The 23,466-nt window shown below is 38.0% G+C and overlaps 1 protein-coding gene across 7 annotated transcripts in view; it reads right to left on the reverse strand.

The window, feature by feature from the left end:
- The window catches only part of tenm3 (teneurin transmembrane protein 3), a 269,085-nt gene that overhangs the window by 42,757 nt on the left and 202,862 nt on the right, over nucleotides 1-23,466 (reverse strand). For 5 of the 7 annotated variants that reach the window (XM_086083025.1, XM_086083023.1, XM_086083027.1 and 2 more), the window contains 6 exons: nucleotides 22,251-22,382; nucleotides 22,047-22,182; nucleotides 19,550-19,693; nucleotides 8,809-8,880; nucleotides 7,402-7,579; nucleotides 3,884-3,904 (listed from right to left, as the gene is read on the reverse strand). In XM_086083025.1, the coding sequence (XP_085939151.1) occupies nucleotides 3,884-3,904; nucleotides 7,402-7,579; nucleotides 8,809-8,880; nucleotides 19,550-19,693; nucleotides 22,047-22,182; nucleotides 22,251-22,382 (683 nt within the window). The remainder of the gene's footprint in view (nucleotides 1-3,883; nucleotides 3,905-7,401; nucleotides 7,580-8,808; nucleotides 8,881-19,549; nucleotides 19,694-22,046; nucleotides 22,183-22,250; nucleotides 22,383-23,466) is intronic. The other 2 variants (XM_086083026.1, XM_086083024.1) reach the window with 1 other exon arrangement.

A 23,466-nucleotide genomic window follows, 5' to 3' on the forward strand; every position in this document is an offset into this window, starting at 1 on the left:
GTTTCCAATTGGTTGTGCTCAGCTGCTCTGTCTAAGTCACTTTGTTTCTCATTCACAGCACAAGGACTGTAGAGCAACATTTCATAGAAAGGACAACTATGTAAAAGTATATTCACTAAATTCAAAACTAATCCGTCAAGACCACACACACTTTTGCTTCGCTGATGCACACCCAATTCAAAGTTTGGTTTCAAATACAATAGGAACACCTCAGTAGCCTACCAACATTTCAAGAAATAAATGTTGCTTTATCCAGAAGGCCACAGTGTACCAAGATGAACTACTGTCCAAAACAACTAAATGTCATACCACTAATGGTTGTATAATAAATCATGCTATCATCATAATAATGATGAGCTACACAATCAGTAGGGATGGGACAGTACTCGGCAAAAATTAGTACCATTCAATACGCTCTGTACAAGATGATACGTGCAACACACAGTTTTAGGGTTTTGCAATGGGTTGTATGCCTCAGACGGTTTCCATCTATCGCCATGCAAAATGGTTCTTTACAATGTCAGTCAAGACACTGAAATCTTTTTGTTAAATGACAGTATATAAGAACATTTATGTACGTCAATACTTGAGTAATGACTGAAATATACGAAGCTAAACAATCATTGACATTATACTAACATTATTAAATAAAGTAAACTACACCAGCACAACATTGTCGTTTTTTTCCCCTCTTTCGAGGTGACTTCAAGTAACTAGACTAAGTGCAATTTCTGGAGAAATTGCGTGGGAATGCTGAAAGCTAATAGCTGAATGCTAAGATTTGAATGCACGTGGAATGCTTATGAAGTAAATTGAGGAATAAATTATTAAATTATGACCTCCTGGTTACTGAACAATGCACTTTACCAACTGTGCCACCGAGCAGTATCAGACACCTGGTAATGATAATAAGTTTTATGTATGGAAGTGGGTGTGGAAATTGATACTTAGAAAAAGTTCAATGTTTGTCCCATTGAAAATGAATGTGGAAAAATTGCTGTCTAACGTTAAATTGTGTGAATAATATAAGTAATGTGTAGTCAGATATATACGTCGGGAGGCGTGAATTTTTTAAATTTGAACGGTGTAAATGGGAAGTATTATGTGGGAGTATACGCGGCAAACAAGTGTGGAGAATAAAAATCACAATAATATATGTGGGAATGCTTCAGCATTCCCACAACAAGCCGCTTATACACATAAGGGATGGCCACTTGATTAGGGATAACGAGGAGGACCATGGCCTTGTTGTCTCCAAACTCATCCCACATTTGAAAAATGTACACAAATATATTACTGAGGTACAGGAAATAAATCTACCATTTTAATAATTTGGGGGAAACGAACAACCGCAAGTCATGTACTCTTGTATACTACATAATACGCCCCAAGAGCATAGCAATTGGGTATGTTGTATATGTTATGTTGTGCCCTGCCACATTTGAACCTTTATGACTTGGATTAAGCGTGGGTCGATTGGGCATGCCTGTATAGTGCAGTGCAGGCATGACCAATCCAGTCACATTTAATCCAACTGTTACAGTCGTGTTTTTGATTGCATTTGTGTTGCCTGTGTGTTTCGTTCTCCAACGCATTTAAAATATTAAACCCTCCAAAGCAGAACGTATAGTGAATAAAGAAGGGATAGAAGACAAATTTGGCAAAAATGGAATTTCAAAAATTAATTTGCATTCATAAAAAACAACTATTATTTTCTTCTTTCATTGTTTATATAAAGTATAATATAATTACATACTGTAGCAATATTAATTACATGGAATAGCATTTCAATAGATGAGTAATAATAAAACATTACATAATATTGAAAACAGTCTTTTAAATTTCCAAAAAACAGACAAAACTGAGGCGCTCAAAGGTGTTCCAAGTAAAAGGCCTTTATTGCAACATGGCCAGTTGATTATAAATTGCCTACGCATTTCGGCCTTGGTAGGCCTTCGTCAGGGCAAGCTGTATTTTAAGTTGCTTGCATACAAAGCATTTCCTAATCCAAGAATATAACATTATTTTTTTTAATGTTTTTTTTCATACGTTAATTGGGCCATAAAAATGTTGTGCTTGATTTGAATTAGCACATTTTAATATTAATGATTATTTTACCCAGCTTGTTGTAACTGGATACTTGTCAGCTGTTTATATGTCAACATTTTGAAAAGCCAAAACACCAACTTTTGAAAGTATCTTTCAAAGTTAGGTTTGGAAAACACCAGCACTATCATGCTACCATGTATACTATCATATATATATATATATATATATATATATATATATATATATATATATATATATATATATATATAGATAGATACTACCATGTCACGTGTATTCGATGTTTGTGTGTTGTGCTCAAAATAATTAATTTGGTAATATTTCTCCAGCAAAGTGTACATTTACAGTTACTGGGAAAGAGACACTATTATTATTATTATTATTATTATTATTATTATTATTATTATTATTATTAAATTTATCACATTTACTGCCTCCTAAACACAGTTTTATTAATTCAAAATCATCATTAGGGATTTCCTTTTTACAAGTAATATCAAAATTATTTAGAAGATATTATAGCCAGATAAAAATCACTTAAATATTACTGTTGTGAAGACATTGGGATTTTTTTGTATTTATTGCATGCTGTCAAAGAATGTGTGTGCAATCTTTTGAACTGTATTAATCAAGACAATGGGAATAAAGCCATTATACAATGAAATATAGAAGAGAAAAGAAAGACTAAACACACCCGCACTATCTATAGCCTACTCTCTGCTTCCTCCATTCTGTCTCTCCTTAGCTCTACTTGCTTCAGGCTGCTGCTAAAGTGATGACTATGCCATTCATCTGAGCTGACAACACAAAAATAGGCTCTTTATCTGCAACACTTGTCAAGATTAGAAATGGACAGAAGGAAAAAAAAGACTGAGGCGGACAAAACAATACCCAATATCCATAAGACTGCAACATGGAATGTTGTGGTTCCCCACTTTCAGACCATATGGTATTATCTAAGTACATTTTCACAAAATTTAACATGATTCAATTTTAAAGGAACTGCTGGACTTAATTTTTGTTAATGTATTTCCTCAAATAGGGACTTGGGAGGTGTTCGTAAGGGAATTTAAGTAGGGTTCTTTATTTGTGTTTTATACATTTTTATATGCAATTGAGTTGTGTAGCAGTATGCATTAAACAATATCTATACTGTTTGTAGATTTTTTGCACATATTTTGTTTTGTTTGAAAAAATTGCAAAACAATTTATGTTATGTAAAAGTGTACTTTCAAGTCAAATAAAGTGCAGAATGCAGAGACAGGGCAGTGCTTTCTGTCTTCTTCCTGGTACTGCTGGGTTGGGCCTGGGTCCATGACCTGCTGGTGAACACACCTGCAGGTGCTTACTGACAATCTCACCGTTAATGGGCCATGTATATCATATGTGCCTCATGAAACAGTCATTTAGATAATGTACTTACTGTGTCTGGTCTAAAAGTGCCATTGCATGAGCTGCTGATAGATGGATGTTTTCCTGCCCGAGTGGTTCAAATGAGCTCAGCAGTTCACATTTTCACATTGAGTGTTTGTGTGTGAAGCATAGTATATACGTTATACAAGAATTATAGTTACTTTTTTTTTTTTTTTTCCTGGGGAAGCTATTTGGACAGAGACATTTATTTGTTCAAGTGGACAACAGACCCAGCAACCAAGTGAAAGATAGCATCTATAAAAAAGGGACCTCTAGTTGAAAAACGTGCATTGTGCTGAATTCTTGCAGGGCTGAGAACATGATTGTTTGAGGGGGATAAAAAGAAGATAATAGAAGAGAAGTCTGGTTTGTTAGTGGAATAAAAGTGATGAATCACGCTTACCTATGTCTGAAATCTTTGTTTCTTATGATAGTGTAAGCAAAGGAAGAAAAGAGAGGAAACAGGAGTTAGAGAACAGGTATGAGGTATCACTCACTGAAAAGGAACATAAGGATATCAAAAACGTAGTTAAGAGGACTACGGCTCAAGTGGGAGGACTCAAATGTTTTTTCTGTGACAATGGAAAGATGGTTCATTGATTTGTATCTCTCTCAATTGGAATATAAACACTACATTAAAACTACCAGTTGAATGTAGAAAGGAAAGAAGATAATCACACTACAAGGCAAATTATGTAGATCACTTTTGAATGTGAATAATTTTCTTTAAAACACGTCGCCATTAGAACAAAGAAGAAAACCACAGATAAAGTTCCTCCGTAATATGGACCGAAGATTACTCATTAGCAAATTTCAACCAGTAATTTAATAAAAAAGTCTACACACCCCTGTTCAAATGCCAAGTTGTTATGATTGTTTAAAAAAAACAAAAAACATTTCAAAACTTCTTAATAAATAAATAATACAATCCAGCTGTTCTATTGGGCCTTTCCTGACATTTTTACTTACTAGCAGAAGCCAGAGGGAATTTGTGCTCGACTCACTGGTATTTTGAACTGTTAAAAATGCCATCTAACCATAACGCAATTCTCCATGCTTTTTGGGAGGTTTCAATTGGATCATGGCTTATGCTCGAATAATAAAAACATTTCAGGAATAGCCTATTTAAATGTTCCCTGTAATTGGCCAAACAGTGGCACGAATTTTATAGTTTCTGGACTTAAAGGGACAGTAACGTAAAAAAATTAACTTTTGGGAGCTTTTAGACATGTTAAAATGTTAATTCCTCACCAAAAATATCACATAAGTGGTGTTTTCCTCCATTCGCCCCTCTATGAGAAATTCTAGGTCATTCTGCTCCATCCCCTCCCAACCCGAGAAAAGTGGGTACTCACTCAATAGGTGCGTTTCCATTACCCTCAGTTTTGCGCAAAAGGCAAGTTTCGCAAAAGCAAGCTGGTAATGGAAGCACGTAATTTTCGAAAAAACTCTCAAATATCGCAAAAAAGTTTTTTACATTCTCACAAGGTGGTTTTTGAGACGTGTCGAAATAGATGTGTTTCGCAAAAGTGTAATGGAAACACCTTTTGCGCATTCCCTGTGGTCATGTGACCCCCGCCCAGCACGGAGGATAGGAAGTACTCGCTTTCGTGTCGGAGCTGCCGGGGATAACAAGTCTTTTTAGCCACAAAGCGATTCAGCTATGGAGCCAATATGCCGCCGTTCATGAGAAATGGGCGTTGCCCCGGCCGGGCACATCATCGTTGAAATCCATCCGTCCGCACCATAACACGAGTTATAAGCGTGCACACACACAACACCAACAGCAAATGCCCGAACCCACCCAAGGGGAGGGAGATGGTTTTAAAGTAATATGCCAACAAATCTAAAAAAAAAGTTGGGACAGGTAGCAATAAGAGGCTAAGTCAATTGTAAAAAAAAAAAAAAAACTGCTGGAAGACCAGTTACCACTAATGAGGTCCATTGGCAACTTGATTGGAGTATAAAAAGAGCTTCTCGGAGTGGCAGTGTCTCTCAGAAGCGAAGATGGGTAGAGAATCACAAATTCCTCCAATGTTGCACAGAAAGATAGTGGAGAAATATCAGAAAGGTGTTTACCAGCACAAAATTGCAAAAAGGTTGAAGTAATTATCATCTACAGTGCATATCATCATCCAAAGATTCAGAGAATTTGGAACAATCTTTGTATGTAAGGGTCAAGGCCGATAAATCTTACTGGATGCCCATGATCTTCGGGCCTTAAACGGCACTGCACCGCAAACAGGAATGCTTACTGTAAGGGTAAATCTCAGAAAGGGCTCAGCAATACTTCCAGAAAACATTGTGGCTAAACACAATCCACCGTGCCAGTCGTTGTTGCCAGATAAAACTCTACAGTACAAAGAAGCCATTTCTAAAGCAGACCAAGAAGCGCAGGCGTTTCTCTGGGCCAGGGGTTATTTAAAATGGAGTGTGGCAAAGTGGAAACCTGTTTTGTGGTCAGATGATTCGTGATTCAAAGTTCTTTGTGGAAAACTGGGGCGCTATATCATACTGACTAAAGAGGACAAGGACAGCACTCAGTTTATAAGCCTGCATCTGTGATCGTATAGGGTAGCATGAGTGCGTGTGGCATGGGCAGCTTCCACATCTGGAAAGGCATCGTCAATGCAGAAAGGTATATTCAGACTTGAGAACAACATATGCTCCCATCCAGGCATCATCACTTTCAGAGAAGATCTTGCATTTCTCAACACGATAATGCCAGACCACATGCAGCGCCAATTACAACATCATGGCTGCGTAGGAAAATAATCCGGGTATTGAAATGGCCAGCCTGCAGTCCACTTCTTTCACTTATAGAGCACATTTGGCACATCATAAAGGGGAAGGTGCAACAAAGAAAACCCAAGACAGTTGAACAGTTAAAGAGACGCGCGTAGACAAAAATGGGACAGCATTCCTATTTCTAAACTTGAGAAACTTGTCTCCTCGAACCCCAGACGTTTGCAGACTGTTGTAAGAAGAAGAGGGGATGCCTCACAGTGGTGAAAATGGCCTTGTCCCAACTTTTTTTTAGATTTGTTGACACCATGGAATTTTATGTCAACATAGTTTTCCCTTAAAATTGTAATTTTTCTCAGTTTAAACTTTTGACCTGTTCTCTATATTCTATTCTGAATAAAATATTAAAATTTGGCATTTCCACATTCAGTTTGTATTTACAATTTGTATAGTGTCCCAACTTTTTGGGGAATTGGGTTTGTAGCTAAGGATCTGTTTTGTTTCAAATGTTTATTGAAGAAGTGAATATGCATCCAATTTCCACATTTAAAGAAGACACAGTTGTTCTGTAAGGGCTGGCCGGTCTTGCGTAGCCACTCAGAGGAGTGCTCGAATGCAGCTCTCCAGAGTTTTGTGGGCAACCGGCTCAGCACGAGAGGGTCGCGGCAAGCACACGGGGAGAGGCGGGGTTTTACTGAACCAGACGTTTTACTTCCGCGTTGCCAGCAAAACACCTAATATTTCATTAAAAAAATACCTCGCCATGTTGTCAAAGGTAAAATGTAATCATTATATGCCTATAGTTAACTGTGGAAGGGCTTAAAATAGTGTGATATAGTACCTTTAAAATCATGTTTGCACTAAAAATTCCCCCTCTGCCAAAAGACTCAGTAGTGATTTTAGGCTTGTTTTCTGTTGGTTTGCAACAGATTCATTTTCCTGCCTTCAGTTACCATGAATGCCCCCAGTGACCCTGACACTGATTTAAACATGGGTGTTTTATATCCACTATAACTACACCCCCTTAGATCACATATCTTGTCAAATTGAGTATTCTTGCAACTAAAAAGAACATATAGTGACTTGATGTCTAATCTTAGGTCAAATCATCTGTGACTTGGGTGCACTGACATGGAACTGGTTTGATTGAGATTTGCAGTTTTTTTATTTTTTTACCTGAGCTCCATTACACTGGTAACATTCCCAGAGGGGAAGATCCTCCTGATGTAGTTGAAGTCTCCAACATATACACTGCCATCGGCTCCACATGCCAGAGCAAGGGGTGCCAACAGTTTATTGCCCTCTGCTTGCCCATTGCAGCTGGGGCAAGAGATGCTACGGCGACGTCCATTTCCTACAAGAAGATGTTGGAAGTAGGGATGAAGTTTAGTACCTCAATAAATAAATAAAAAGTTGATTGAGGATTTTTTATTTTTTTTGCCTCGGGTACCCGTTTATTTAGTGTGCACCTCTGGGAAGATAAGTTAAGCCAGCTGAGCAATAGGAATGTAACGATAACGGCAATAACATTATTAAAATATAAAATATTAAAATATCGATTATAAAACTGCCACAATATAGTCATTGTCATGTCACGATATTAAAAGCAGCACATCATTTAAAAATGGCAAATAGTTTTCCATTTGAGCAGTTCTAGCACCATCTGGTGGTTAGTTCTTTTTAGTGCAGTTTAATTTTCATACGGCCTTCTGTTTAAAAGCCACGCTAATTGTCCGATGAAGGGGAACATAATATGCTTGTGATTCGAGTCAATATGCGGAGGAACTCAATGTGTGTGTCCATTAGCAAGTAAGTGCCCTTAATATTAAGTGTTATTAGAGATTGTAGGTTGTTTATAATGTTTAATTAAAATGTGTACTTAATGTGTAGTACTTCACTAGAAAATTTGGATCAAATTAACAACTAGTATATTTCATCCACCCGCACATGATTTATTGCCAATTTTTGGTAAAAAACAATTAAATGCTAACCGGGCAATAGCCAGAATGATAATTGTGATTCACTCAAGGGAGTTCTCCACAATGTCATTCTGGGATTGCTCAATGGTGATTTGCTCGGTAAAGGCGGTTCATTCTGTACAATACTTAGAGCTGGTTGGACGATGCGTCATCTTGTGCACGTCTACCTAACTTTTGTTTTGACCAATCCACGGATGAAAATGTTGTCTTCGTTCTCATCGTAGGAAGGAAACTCACAAACATCTTTACAAGCTAAGCGTCTTTCACTGGTTTCTCATTCAACAAGGAAACGGTGAGTAATTCTGCAAGAACAGAATTAATTGCAGTGTCCATTTGTCCAAGTTAGGTTTGTTTCCCCTGGGGTCGGTGCTTCCTGGTTTCGTCACAGTTGCATATCCCGCCTCTTAACACAGTACCGCTTTCTGATTGGTTCGTACAAAAAATGTACGGATCAGTGAAAATCAGCGGGCTTTGTACAATGTGTATTATCCGGAGTTTGTGAACTCACAAATACCGCCAGAATTCAAGGTTAATTAAGCAAGAGACTCCAGTCCACACACAGATTGTCATTGGAGTACCAATAAACGCACAAGCACTTCCTTACCCATAATGCTGCTGATGACAGGAGGTTGCTGGGAAACAAATATGTTCTCACCATTGCCTTTGTACAGGATACCTAGAAGAAATACATAACGCATTAAAAAGAGTACAATGAATATAGTTTGACAGTTCCAGGATTAACCCTATAAAGCCAAACCTATCATATCAAATATAAGACATTTTGACTGTATTTCATGAGTATAATATTTTTTTCCCGACTAAAACCCTGATGTATATGACACATGCATTGCAAGGATAATCCATTAGAGGGCATTATCACCCAGCTAATGGCTCTTCCAGCGACCTTGCAGATCGCCCCGATTGAGAAAGGAGAGACTCCTAAACGTATTAATAGTGGGAAATGTTCCTTATGATTTTTGGAAATACTAATATGTTTGAAATGTCTGCTTATTTTTATATTTTTGACAGTTATGAAGGTACAAATTTAAAGCACTGTGACCGGATGTATCAAATATGGCACAAATCTAAAGTCATATGTGGAGGTTGATTTTCAAAAATAAAATAAAAAATGTTTGTTAAAACCCCCAAATAAATACTATATTTACAAAGAATAAAAATGTTCTCTCATATATTTCATGGTTCAGGCTTTATAGGTTTAAGATGTGATCTGTAATGTGTTTGTATTTATATATAAAAATATTTAAAATATCACATCTGAATGTTATTATATATATATATATATATATATATATATATATATATATATATATATATATATATATATATATATATATATATATATATATATATATATTTTTTTTTTTTAATATTTGCTATTAAAGTTGAGACATAAAAAATGAAACTCCTGTGACAAGCCAAATGATTAACTCATTCAATCCCAGCCATTTTCATTGAAGCAACCCCTTTCGCTCCCGGCTGTTTTACAGGATTTTGACTGATTTTGCAAGGCCCACAGAGTATTGTGTTCTGTTGCTACATAAACAGGGAACCTAACAAAAGAAAGATTAGACTCTCTTCTTTCATCAGGAAAAAAATATATATTTGTATCTGTTTCCGTTTTGCCGCAATTAGCATTACAATAAAGCTAAATTTCATCATTATTCACAAATCTGTTTAGAACTGTGGGTAAATGAGCTTTGTTGCAACATGGCCCTGGCTCATCTCTTATGCTCTGCTGCTACCTACTGGGCGTTTTTTTTTTTTTGGTAATACCTACCATTGCTTTAAGCGACCTCTTCATGTCAGAAGCTGTATCAAAGTCTTTTGTATGCTCTAGCATAAAAAACAAACACATTTAAAAGTTTTTGGGTTTGAATGAGTTTTAAAATCTGGAGGCAACTTGGGAGTCTAATGAATTATTTCATCTTTCCTTCCTTAATTGGTTTGCTCCCTCATTTGTTTTTATCTTGTTCATTTGCTGTTTTGTTCCTGCTCTCCATTCTCTTTTCTCTCTCAACGCATTTCTTTATTCCTGTTTCCTTCCGCTAGCTTTTCATTGCATCCTTTATTTATTTTCCTTCTTCCTTGTATTCTACTCCCCTACCTTTATTACTGCTTTCCTTCCTGTCTGCTTAACTTTTTATTTTAGTGACTTTGTGTTATGGTCTTGATGCCCAACATCTAACATTATTCCTAATCCCATGGGGCCACCTTTGTTCACTTCCCTCTTCTCTCCTCTGCTTCTCTTTCATCTCTCCTTCCATTAGAAGGTGTTGATTGATCAACATAGGCACAGCTGACAAGGTTGCACCCATGCTGTGCTGCGGTCCACAATAACATCAACTACTCCACTGACTCAAAAAAAGAAGAAGAAGCCACGCTTGTGTATGTGTGTGTGTCCATGTACGTGGTGAGCATGTGTTTATGTGGGTGAGATAGACAGATGAGGAACTAAAGCAGTGCTCAAAGAGAAAAACTCTCCAGCTGTGTTAAGTGAGGGCAGTGCAGTTTTCACTGCACTCTAAGTAAATGTGTTTAGAAATTAGTACATTTGAGTACATTTGACTTTGATCGCAAACTCCCCAACCTAAAAACCTAAATTCAGATGCACTCACACAGTGAACTGGGTGACAAAGTTTTGAAAGCTCCTGAGGACGTGGTGAGAGAGCGATGAATAGCAACATGATGGATGAGGTGGCAGAAAGAGGGAGCATATGCACCAGGTACTCAAATGCAAATCCTGAAGGGCCGCAAAGGGCGATTATATGGTAATAGGGCTGGGTATCGATACTAATTTCCTGAATCGCGTCAATTTCACAAGAGTTCAATTCGATTCGATTTTGATTTTTTTCGCCCTATTCAATTCAATTCCATTTAATCCAATATCAATTACTATACATATATTTATGGAACATTAATTTGTCTTAAATATCAAGGATATGATTTAAAAAAACACACCACAAACATTGAATTCCAGAGTAAATTAAGCAGAGGTGTGTGTATGCTCAAATTTCGTTTATTTTTGTTAATGAAAGTATTATGTGTTATAATCACTTAAGTCTTACACAAACATTGACATCAGCAAGGAGGAGATGAAAGAAAAATATTTTCATATTTGTTTTACTGGATTTTGACTGATTTTGCAAGGCCCACAGAATAATGTGTTCTATTGCTACAAGAACACAGAACCTAGCAAATTCAGGATAAGAGTGTCTTCTTTCATCAGGAAAAAAAGTATATTTGTATGTTTCCGTTTTGCAGCAATTAGCATTAGAATATAGCTAAGTTTGATCATTATTCACAAACCTGTTGAAAACCTGCTGGCAAAAAGAGCTTGTTGCAACATGGCCCTGGCTGATCTCTTATACTCTGCTGCCACCTGCTGCAACCTCTTCATGGCAGAAGCTGTATAAAAGCCTTGTATGCTCTAACATAAAAAAAACAAAAAAAACGCATAAATGCGTTTTTGGGAGTGAAGGACAAAATATTTAAAAAACATGCTTAAATTAAATACATTTTGGGGTTTGAATGAGGTAAATACAAATTTAAAAGTTTCTGGATTGTCTTAACGTGGAATAAGTCAAGTCTTTCGGAAATGTAAGAACATACTTTTGAATTCCTCTAAACGGTAAATTTCAAGAAAACAGCAAAATACCCCCCAAAAACAAAAACATATGGGACTTTAGAAATTCTATTTACTCATGGATTCATGGTAAAAAACACATTAAAATAATCGACTTATGGTTTTATAAAGTGATATTGGGCTATAAAAAAGAAAATCGATTAGATGTTGATTAATCGATTTTTCAAACCCAGCCTTATATGTTAATATTGTATTCCAATTAAAATAGCCTTTTCAAGTAAATTTATGGATCCGGTGACATCACCGGTATAAAAATTGGAGACAGGGAACACAAGTTGGCCCGCTACGCAGATTACTTTTTGATTTACTTGGGACAGCCTACCATCTCCCTTCCCAAAGTTATGCAGCAATTTGAACAATACGGATTTGAAACGGTGGAATTTAATTCTCTACTTATCATTATATTCACAAATTGAATCAATCATAATGGTTGTCTTACCAAAACTACTTTATCTGTTTCTTTGCCAGTACGGATGAATCAAAACCAATTTAATGACTGGAACAAAATTATATCTAGATGGGCCTACCATCTATGAAGAATTATTATAGGGCGGCACAGATAAAGATCTGTTCCCTGAAAAGGACTTTGGGGTTTTCTTTGTTAAACACATTCGCAGCTAATTGTCTGGTCGACTGAGCTTGCGCCATACTACTTATGAGAATACCTGAGCTCTGGAGATAATTTGGGGGCCAAAAATAAAACCAGATGCGGCCTGTGACAAACCAATATCGCTTGCTATTAATATTTTTGTTTCTACCACATAGTGATTCCTTGAGGATGTATTTAATCGATTCCTTGTTTGAGTTGAAAGAACAATGAAGCATAGTTTTTGAATGCATTTGATTTTCATGAGGTTGCATTTTATTTATAGTATAGAGTACATAAAAAAAAACAATGGGCATGCCCTTAACTCATTCAAACACAAAAAAAGTATGAATATGTTTTTTTAATACTTTGCCCTTCACTCCTAAAAACGTATTTATTCGTTTTTTATGTTTGTTTTTTTATGCTAGAGCATACAGAAGGTTTTGATGCAGCCTCTGACCTGAATAAGTCGCTTAAAGCAATGGTAGTTATTACAAAACAAACGCCCAGCAGGTAGCAGCAGAGTATAAGAGATCAGCCAGGGCCACGTTGCAACAACAACAACAGGTTTGTGAATAGTGCTGAAACTTACCTATATTCTAATGCTAATTGCTGCAAAACGGAAACAGATACAAATATACTCTTTTCCTGATAAAAGAAGAGACTCTAATTTTTCCATGTTTTTACAGCAATAGAACAGAATATTCGTGGACCTTGCAAAATCTGTCAAAATCCAGCAAACAGCCAGGAGTGAAGGGGGTGGCTTTAGTGAAAAATGGTTGAGGGTGAATGAGTTCATTCAGATGTTGTATTGCAATTGATATTTGGACCCAGGGTTGGACTTGGGTAGAGTTCTATCATGTCCACAAAGCCGAGCTTCACATTCACTATTAACTAGTGGATCTTTGTTTCCACATTGATTCTCTGCAGAAGTTTGTAGAAATTATATGCGAGGCGAAGCACTCGAGTGCAGACTTCTTGCTTGTGTAGGACACACCGGTGAAAAAAATGAAGGATCGGTGAAGTGGTTTAAAAAATAGTAACAGTTCTGTCAGGCAGAAGAAGCTCCTCATCTTTCTACGCCAGCTGGTCTACCACGCAGTATTGAGGTTTGGGTTCAAGTTGCAACCTTTCCGTGTGGAGTTTGCATGTTCTTTCCGTGTTCACCGAGTACTCTGGCTTTCTCATTACACGACACTCACATTCCACAAACATGCATGTTTGGCTAATTGAAGAGTCACTTGTCCATATTTATGAATTTGGGTTGGAACAGTTTTGGAAAACTGTCCAAACAGTATGTATGTGTTCCGTTATTTATTTTTATTTTACTGGGAGCAGGGGATCCCTCTCTGGTCTGCTCTGACTACTAGGCAGACAGCCGCAGAGGCTGGAGACGAGCAAGGGTGAGTGGGTTGTGGGCTGACAAGGGAGTTCATGTATTAATTCAAAGAATGGGAGCCAGCTGTGCCTCTCATTCAGACTCGCACTCTCAGTGTAGAGGTACTATGATGCCAAGCAGAGTGTACAGTAGCACAAATGTGAGCCAAGATGCATGTTTGTGGGGGCTCCTCGTTGTTGCTCTTTATGCACTATTTTCTTGCTTGTTTTTTGCTGCGCATGCCATGAACTCAGAAATTGGCAAATGACAGCAGGTACCGCTTTTGAATGCATATCATTACTCGCATAACAGAGCAGATGACAGCGAGACCAGTGTATGTGCATAGTAATGGTTTCCTAGTCGTCCATTTTATGCATAACACAACATGTGTTGGAGAGATTATAACTTGCTGAAAATAATTAGTTAGTTAGTTAGTTAATAATATGTCACTTGATGCACATCATATAAGACTTACTGATTCAGGAGAGAATACAGTATAACATGTCAATATTTATCATCACAATAATATTGTTAGATACATTGGGAGCATGGCTGTGCAAAATTCTGAATTTCAGGATTTAATTCAATCAATGGATGAATTTGAAATTGAATTTGAATTGAATCCACCCCACAGGATGTTGAATTGAATGTTAATTACAGAAAGTGGAATTGAATTCAAGGCAATTCAAAGAAACTCCTCATCACATATCAGAGAGAATGACACTTTCAATACTGTGCTCTAAACAAAATGTGCAAAATGTTTTTTTGGGCAGCCATTTGAAAGACTTAGATAAAGCAAGGTATTCTGGGAAATAAGTGCTCTTCTACCACCATATCAAACAATTTCAAAAATGTTTACAATTTTAATAATCTGTTTTGTCTGAGCAGGCTTTTAATGTAAAAAAAAAAAAATACTAAACTTTACTATTTATTATAATTAGGTAATGTGTACGTAGTCCTTACAATAATATCTGTATGGAATTTGTCATCTCAGTAGGTGGGTTTCCATCCACCTATTTTTATTTTAATTTTCAAGAATTGCGAAAAAGAAACAGAATGGAAACGGCAGAAATTCGGGGAAAAAAAAGGCCCAAAATTCGCCCAAAAAGTTTCTACGCTTGGAGGGGGTGGTTCTTGAAGCGTATCGAAAAAAGGAAAATGCGCATTTTGGCGATGGAAACAGGTTTTGCGAATAAGTGACTACAAGACTGGATATACGTTGCACGTTTTGACCGATACTACATCACACGCACCTTTGTAGTCACAATAAATAGCGGATGATAAAGTAAGATATGTTTGGGGAGACGAAGAAACACGATTCTTTTTATAATTAATTAAAGAAAAAAATATTAATGCAATTTTAGATGGCTTGATTAACATCAACTCTCGATGTAACGACACACTTCACTTACATGCCGGAGGGAAGCCAACAAGACAAACTGCTTCCGTTCAGTCCGTCAAAACCAACATTCCCACCTGGAACTCCCCATTGTCCCAAAGTTCCATCAGTACAACGTCATCTCGCGGCGCATATTTGCAAAAGAAGAGCGTATGGAAACGGGCATAAGTCGCATGTCCGTTTTGCACATTTTCACAAAATTTGCATAAAAAATTTGAAACATTTGGATGGAAACCTGACTAGTGTGTTTTCCCTATGTCTAGCAGTGCCTGGTTAACAAGGGGGGCAGGTCCCCTTGCGCCGCACCTGTTTCGCATCAGCCATTAGGGCTATAAGAGGACTGTGATTCAGAGTTTCCACTGTTGGATTGTTACTCCATTTGCTCACAGCCACAGCCAAGTGTTATCCTCTGTTTTTTCGCCCTCGCTACTGGTTCGATTCTAAAGCTCTCGTTTTGGGTAGGGATGGCAGAAATGGAACATTGAAACGATAAAAGAACTTGAAACGATTGATTCACAAAAATAACGTTCGAAACAGCTCCCCACAGCGACATCTGGTGGCCAAGTGTAAAATATTAGAATCAAACAGTAGATCAGTGTTGCCAGCTCCACAGTAAGGAAACTATTGGCTGTCTGTCATCACCGAATTTACACAACTGGCAATCAGGCTATAATTGTAATGGACGCCATAAGAGAAAGAAATAATATCTTGGGAAACAAAAACTGAATAACTCCCCACCCCGTCAAAAGTATAGAAGTACAAATGAGCTTTTTGTTGCTGATACTTGGTTTGTTTTAAATTGTTGCCTCTTGACATGACTTAAATGCTTTGATTAAACCCCCAGTGCTATCACATTTAATCAAAAACTACATTTTAAAAGCTTGGGGGGGCATCAAGTTTTGACAGAAAGTATCAGAGAGGAAAAAGAATGACCTGCAAAAACATGAGACCCATAGCGCGAATTGAACCTGGGTTACCTGGATAACAGACCTTCTTCTCAGCCCATTGTGCGGGTGCGTTACCACTAAACCAACCGCCGCGTTCAAAGCATTAAAGAGGATGTTGACATTTGATCATGTAGAGCGAGGAATCAGCAGGGCAATTTTACATACAAAGTATACTTTAGGTTGGATTTATTTCAAATTCAAGACATTTTAATATAGTGCAATAGTCGGATTTAATTTAATTTAAAAAAAGGCATTTGCTGAAACAATGTGGCATAATGGAACGCAAAAGGCAACTGTCACGCGATTCGAATCACAAGTTCTGCCTGGGTTACGGTATGTACCAAAACGCAGTTTTGATTTTGCCATCACTAGCAATAGTACTTGTGTTGATTTCTTGTGTTAACGGTTTGTAGCCTTTGGGTATTTTTGTGTTTAATTCCCCTTGTTGCGTTTGCAAGCACTTTTTGTTAATCTTTTGTCCTGGCTTTCGACCAGCGCTTTATGTTTGTATGCATGTGTTTTGGTGAATAAACCACTCGCACCCTCCCTCTGTGTTCTGTGATTCTGGGATCCACTCTGCGGTCATACCAGAAATTTAACAAAATTCATGTTGTAAATAGGCTAATATATTGCAAAGCTTCGTTGTCAAATACACTTTAATTTTGCATCATTCATTTTGATTATACTTCCTGCAATTCAAATTTGAATTGGAATTCTGCTTCCTGTTTGCCACCTCAATTCAAATTCAATTATGAATTTTGTACAGCCTTGATTGGTAGCTGTAAGTAAACACACGCTGATGTTAGTTAAAAAAAAAACCCACATACATTCTTCTAAATACTATATGCATGCATTACTTTCATACAGTAAAGTTTTTTTTTGTTGCTGCTATAGCTAGACTAAGATATATTTCTGACTCCTGAAAAATATTTAAACAATATCATAAAAACAACAATAATAAATAATGCTAATAATTCTGGGGGAATACGTCATTCTTTCACTTTTTTTTTCTTCTTTTTTTTTCTTTTTCTTTTTTTTTCTTTCTTTACTTTAAGAGCTCAGTATTGTTCATTCGGAAATGTCATCATCATTGCTCTTTTATTATTATTATTTTTTTATTATTATTATTTTTTTATATATATATATATATATATAAATTTTTTTTGTGTGTGTGTGGGTGAGAATGTGTATGTGTGTGCGTGCGTGCGTGCGTGTATTTGTTAGCTCACCAGAAAACCTATTAGAAAAAATCTCATACCGTTCACCTAAACCGAACACCAGGAGACCCGAGGGGACCAAAGAAAACCAAGGAAGGTGAAATCCAGCACCGACCAGACACCCCCCACCAGAACTCCTCCCCAGCCCAAGAAACATCCAGACCCCAACAAATCCAAAAAACATAAAATCAGGGAGGCCTCAAGAGACCAAAGGAGAGACCGAGAAAAGGAAGGAAGGACAGACGAAGCCGCGTGAGATCCGCAGACACCAGCCTCCACCGATTCAATAACCTGAGGAGGAAACAGATTGTGTCTGAGTTTCGGTAGATGCTGGTGTGGTGGATCTGGCATGCATGAAAATCTCCACCAAAGAGGGGAGCCGTCGACCCCCGCCGGAACAGAGCAAGCGCAACACCTCAGGGCCCCCCAGGCCGCGGCAGCGCCAAAGGACGACCCCCGGGCCCCGCCAGGGCCACCGGCCGGAGAGCAAACCCAGGAGCAGGAGCGCCCCCCGCCCCAACACGGCCCGCGCCCCCGGCCCGCGCCCCCGGCCCAACGCAGCAGGACGGGGCACTGCAGGCCCACCAGGCACCCCACCGGCCCCCAACCCCCGCACCCCCCACGACCCCCCGCCCCCCATCCACCCCCGCCACCCACCCCAACCCAGCCCCAGCCGCCCCCATGTCCCCAATCCCCCAGACACCCCCCACCCCCAGCACCCCCCCACCCCGCAACCCCCACCACCGCCCCCCCCAACAAAGCCCCCCCCCCACCCCGACCAACCGGCAGCCCCCGGGGACCACCCGCACCCAGGCACCGACGCCGAAGAGGGGCCGGACAGCGGAGCGGAGAGGGCAGCCGCGCCCACCCCACCCCCCGCCGTGTGGAAGGACGGAACACCGGGGGCAGTAGGGGGAGATGGGGGCACCGGAGGGCGGCCGACACCCCCGAACCCCAGGCCCAGCGGGGGAAGGCCCCGGTCGTCACCCCAGCGTTCTTTGTGAAAATTAACCCCTGTTACTGAGTCCGCCAGCTCGCCGACTGGCGAACTCTACCCCTTAACCGTGAATGTGACCCCACCCAGTGTATATACAAGTGTGTGTGTGTGTTCTTTCACTTTTAATGTAACTATACAAGCTATAATTGATTTTCAAAGTGTGCCAAACTGAATCGAAAACCGTGACTACAAAGTCGAGAGACGAAGCGAATGGATTTAGCTATATGTCCCACCCCTACAATGTGAAATCAAGGAGATATGGTAAGGAAGATAACTAGAAGGGACATGAAAGAAGGGCGGGTTGATGTCCGAAACATGACAAATACCACAGGCCAAATGCAACTAATCCGAGAGGGAACAAATGTGTGTGTGTGTGTGTGTGTGTGTGTGTGTGTGTGTGTGTGTGTGTGTGTGTGTGTGTGTGTGTGTGTGTGTGTCTCTCTCTCTGTCTGTCTGTCTCTCTCTTTCTCTTCTCTTGCATGCGCACACACACACAAGCACCCCCCCCCCACACACACACTTCTTATAATACCTCTCCTACGCTCCAGTGATTAAAGCCTGTGCAAAAAAACAATCAGTTTGACAACTGCTGTGATTAAAATTATTTTAAACTGCAATTAAATTCATCCTCTTATTCTTGCATGCTGGATTAAACAGTTAACGATATTGATTTTTTTTCTTGTTGGGAAGTAATTTAAGTGATTGTGACGACAACTTGTTGCCACTAAAATAAAAATTAGCTTTTAAAAAAACATTTTTGCAGTAGGGATCATTATTTGCTTTTTTATCCTGACATAAAATTGTATTTTGCTGTACATATATTTATATTACATGAATCACACCACAGAAAGTGACAGATTGGCAGATATGCGGGTAGGAGAATGATGTCAGAGTTAGGGTCACTGTGACACCAGAGATGATTTTGAAAAGTTTTGGTGACTAAAATCTTTCTACAAGTTATTTAAGTTAAGTTATTTTTCCAAATATATTTTCATCCACAGCAGGATCTGTAACCCTGTACCTTTAATCCAAAATAAAGTCCCAACAGATTGAACCACTGCTGCCCTAAATGTAAGTATTCAGTGCATCTGCAAATGTACAGTATGTACTATATGTGATGATTCCCGTTTAGTGTTGATTCTAACCAAGCCTCCTACCGTTTTGTACATCCAGAATGTGATGTTTATCAAGAGTCCATCCTCCAATGTTGGAAGCATCCATCTCGTAGCCTTGTAAAACGGCTGTTCTCTTCTCCCACAGGATCAGGTCCAGACAGGATTCATATTCAAACCCCACCGACACTAAGAGACAACCCGAGGTTAAGGTTAGTAATTTAGCTGCTTCATGAACATGTGTTCCCACCAAATAAATATTTGTGTGGTCCTGTGATTCAAAGCAAACCTCTATCTATCTTCTTTTATAACATCTAATGACTCTTGCTGTTGGTTTTCCAAGGGTATTCATTGTGTGCACGCCCGCTTACACACAGAACGCACGCACGTGCACACACACACAAACACAGTTTGATGAGACTTTTGGTCAGAGCAGTCTGCTGTCAGTACAACAGTGTAAATATCAAGGGTGGGAAACCTGCAAAATCATTGTGCAAACTGTCATACATAAACATAAACACATGCAGTACTGAACATTCATGAACCTGACAGCTTTTTCTACCATTTCTATTGTAGCATTTTAGTTTTAAAGGTAAGTTATTCAAGAAGAGGAAAAATGTTGGAGAAGTAATGTAACTGCTTCATTATTTGGGGATTAACTGCAGTTTACCTTAAACAACAAAAGAAAACATACAGTAATGTCGTAATGCTATTAGTGCTGTCAAAGTTAAAGCATTGACTCATTGATTAATCACAAAAAATATTGCATTAATCATGTATTAACGCATATTTATCACACTATTAATTTTGAACGCAGATGATCCTTGAGCTTTACAGCGGATGGTTACGTACGGTTGTTTGAGCAATAAACATAACTCCATGCATTAAAGTAAAGCATTTAATAAATGTTTACGTATGACATTCAGAATATTTGTTCCAGTCAAACTATCGAGGTCATTTTTCTTCCCATTTTAAATTATGCAAGTAATTCACTGATTAGAAAAAGAGGAAGATGAGCATGTGCAGTGGATCAAACAATTTTGAAGACGTCCTCATAACATTAAATGTGGAAATAATTAACACATAACAGGTGCTCTTGAATTTAGCGGGCAAAAAAGTTGATAAAAAGCATAGTGATTAATTATGATTAATCAAAATTCTAAAATGTGATTAATCTGATTAAAACATTTAATCGTTTGACAGCTCTAAATGCTATATCAAATATGTAAGTATCTTAATTGACAATTGACTAATATCCACACACACTACTGTATATAATATCAATCTTTGTAATGCTGAATGGTTAAAAATAACGTCTTACATCTTTTTTTAAATCTTACGAAGGTTAATAGTTTTATTTAAATTATTTATATTGATTTATTTATAATAGTAATTGAAATGCATCATGCATTTCCCCCCCAAAAAAACAACGATGAACATAGTCAGAGTCATAGAACAGTCAACAGAAGAGGAATTTAAAGCTGCTCAATGCAGGAAATTGAATTTCAAATCGCTATTGCCACTTGTAGCCGAAAAATGAAACTGCACAATCCCTTCTTCACGTACATATTTCAGACATGACGTCACATCCGCAGACAGAGGACAGAAAATTCGAACGCAAATCCAGTCTGAAAAGTATTGGCTAGAGGCTGAGCCCATTAAGCTTTTGCATGACGCCACTCCACATAAACCCCACCCAAGAAACTGGCATGTTCGCCCCAAACACTCCCCACTGAAGGGAAGATACAAGCTGATAGGCACAGTTGGAGTAAAAATAAGTCAGGGCACTTAGCACTCATTTGGGCATTGGTGGAGCATGCATGATGTAGAAAAAACTTTAATAATAAATACCTTTTTGAACTACACATTGCACCTTTAATGTAATTGGAAGATGTTTGTGTGTTTGCTTGCTTTTAAATAATCCAGTGTTCAATTCATTGCATTAATTTATGAAATCTGTACTGACCAGCATCTTGGTGTCCCGACACTGGTGCTAATGTTGGACGCTATATTTTTTAGATAGATAGATAGATAGATAGATAGATAGATAGATAGATAGATAGATAGATAGATAGATAGATAGATAGATAGATAGATAGATAGATAGATAGATAGATAGATAGATAGATAGATAGATAGATAGATAGATAGATAGATAGATAGATAGATAGATAGACTTAACTACTAGAAGCATAAATGGTGTTTATGTTAAATGCAATCACCCAGGCAATGGGATATGTGAATGTGATAATTCACTGGAGGGCATCTCAGCAGTATATTTTGTTTTGCTTGACTCATAAAGAAGGTTAAAAGGCTCATAATGTTAGAGCCATTTCCCTGTCAGTGTCTTGACTTGGCTGTGTGCAGACATACTGCATATTGTCACTATCATAATATCATGATCTTTGTGTCCAAAAAACAAAGATGTACAAATGGTGCAAACAATCCTCAACCATAGCCTTAGCTGTTGTGCTAAAGGTGGCAGTTGCACAGCTAGTCAACCATTTCTACAACACTTTTAGCAAGAAACCAACTGCCTTACCAACTGCCTCAGATAGTCCATAAACTCGTTGGCCATAAGCATCTGTCTTGTCCCAAATGAAAGTGTAAGAAAGATTTGGCTGAGCTGGAAACCATTTTTGGAAGAGACGTCCCACCACTGCCACCATCAGATGAACCTGAAGAAGGGAATAAGTAGTTTATGTTTTCCTTAATATATTGTCATAAATAATATTTCATATCTCACCTTCATCAGGTTAAATGGTATTGATGACTGTGTCATAGTGATTTTGAGGACTGGCTTATATCCTGCAGCTCTTGAACTCAGGTAGATCAGGTTGAGATAACTGCCAGGGATTGCAGTTTGTTCTTGTAAAACCTGCAGATTAATTTACAAAATATATATATATATACACGAGCATATCTCAATTAGCACTATGAATAAATAGGAGGGGTAATTATATTTCTAAGATGACTTTTATTGACATCCTAGTTGGTAATATGCACGTGTTTTTTTGTACAGTTCCACTACAACCTTATCATGGCGGTGATAATGATGGCTGTGTATAACAATTTAAAAAAAAATAATAATAAAAACTTCACCGATTATGCACACTGCAATTAGCTGGCAGCTGGCCCAGGGTCTACACCACCCCAAAAGTCATCTGGGATAGGCTCAAACTTACCTTTGACCCAAATGAAGATAAACGATATGGAAAATCCGAAAACGGATGGATGGATGATCATAAAGCTAATCAGGTAGCCAGTGGAGATGACTCAAGACTGGAAGGAAGAATATTTGATGATCTGCCATGGATTTAAATGAATACATATTGAGCGGTAGCCATGTTTTGTAAATTTTTGGTTGAAAACATGATCAAGTCTGCTGGTAATGAAATCTGGCTAACAGCAGGGGTGAGTCCTCACCTTTGCTACATCTTTGAAGGCATGTTCTAGTACATATTTTATCAGGTGCACCTGCAGGTGAAGGACAAGCAGGAGGGCTGCTTTGATTTTTAGATCATGACACGCAGCATACCAGAACCCTCTTGCCATGTTGATGTTCACTGTTCACTATATCCATTCATTTTAAATGTGATATATTTTCATTTTACTCCGTCAGGTGACTACTATCATTTTTACGCAATGCTCTTAAAGACAGGGGCTTTGCAACAAAATGAGTGTTTTTATTTATTTATTTATTTAAAAACGATGCAAATTTAAACAAAAAAAAAAATAGTATTAATAATCTTTTTTTTTTTTACAATGATGGTGATTTTGTAATTGTGGAGTTCAATAATTGAAATTGTAATTACATTTTTATTAAATGTACAGCCCTAATTAAATTTATGACTTCATATATTAGACAGGACTAAGACAGCTCTCATCTAGTCAAACGTGAAGGTAAAAAAAACATTAGCACATTGTCTTTATTTGAGTACTGCTAATAAAAAAAAAAAATT

This window comes from Leptonotus elevatus, chromosome 8, assembly GCF_054856555.1.
Source record: "Leptonotus elevatus isolate MCC_2025b chromosome 8, RoL_Lele_1.0, whole genome shotgun sequence".
Lineage (NCBI taxonomy): Eukaryota > Metazoa > Chordata > Actinopteri > Syngnathiformes > Syngnathidae > Leptonotus > Leptonotus elevatus.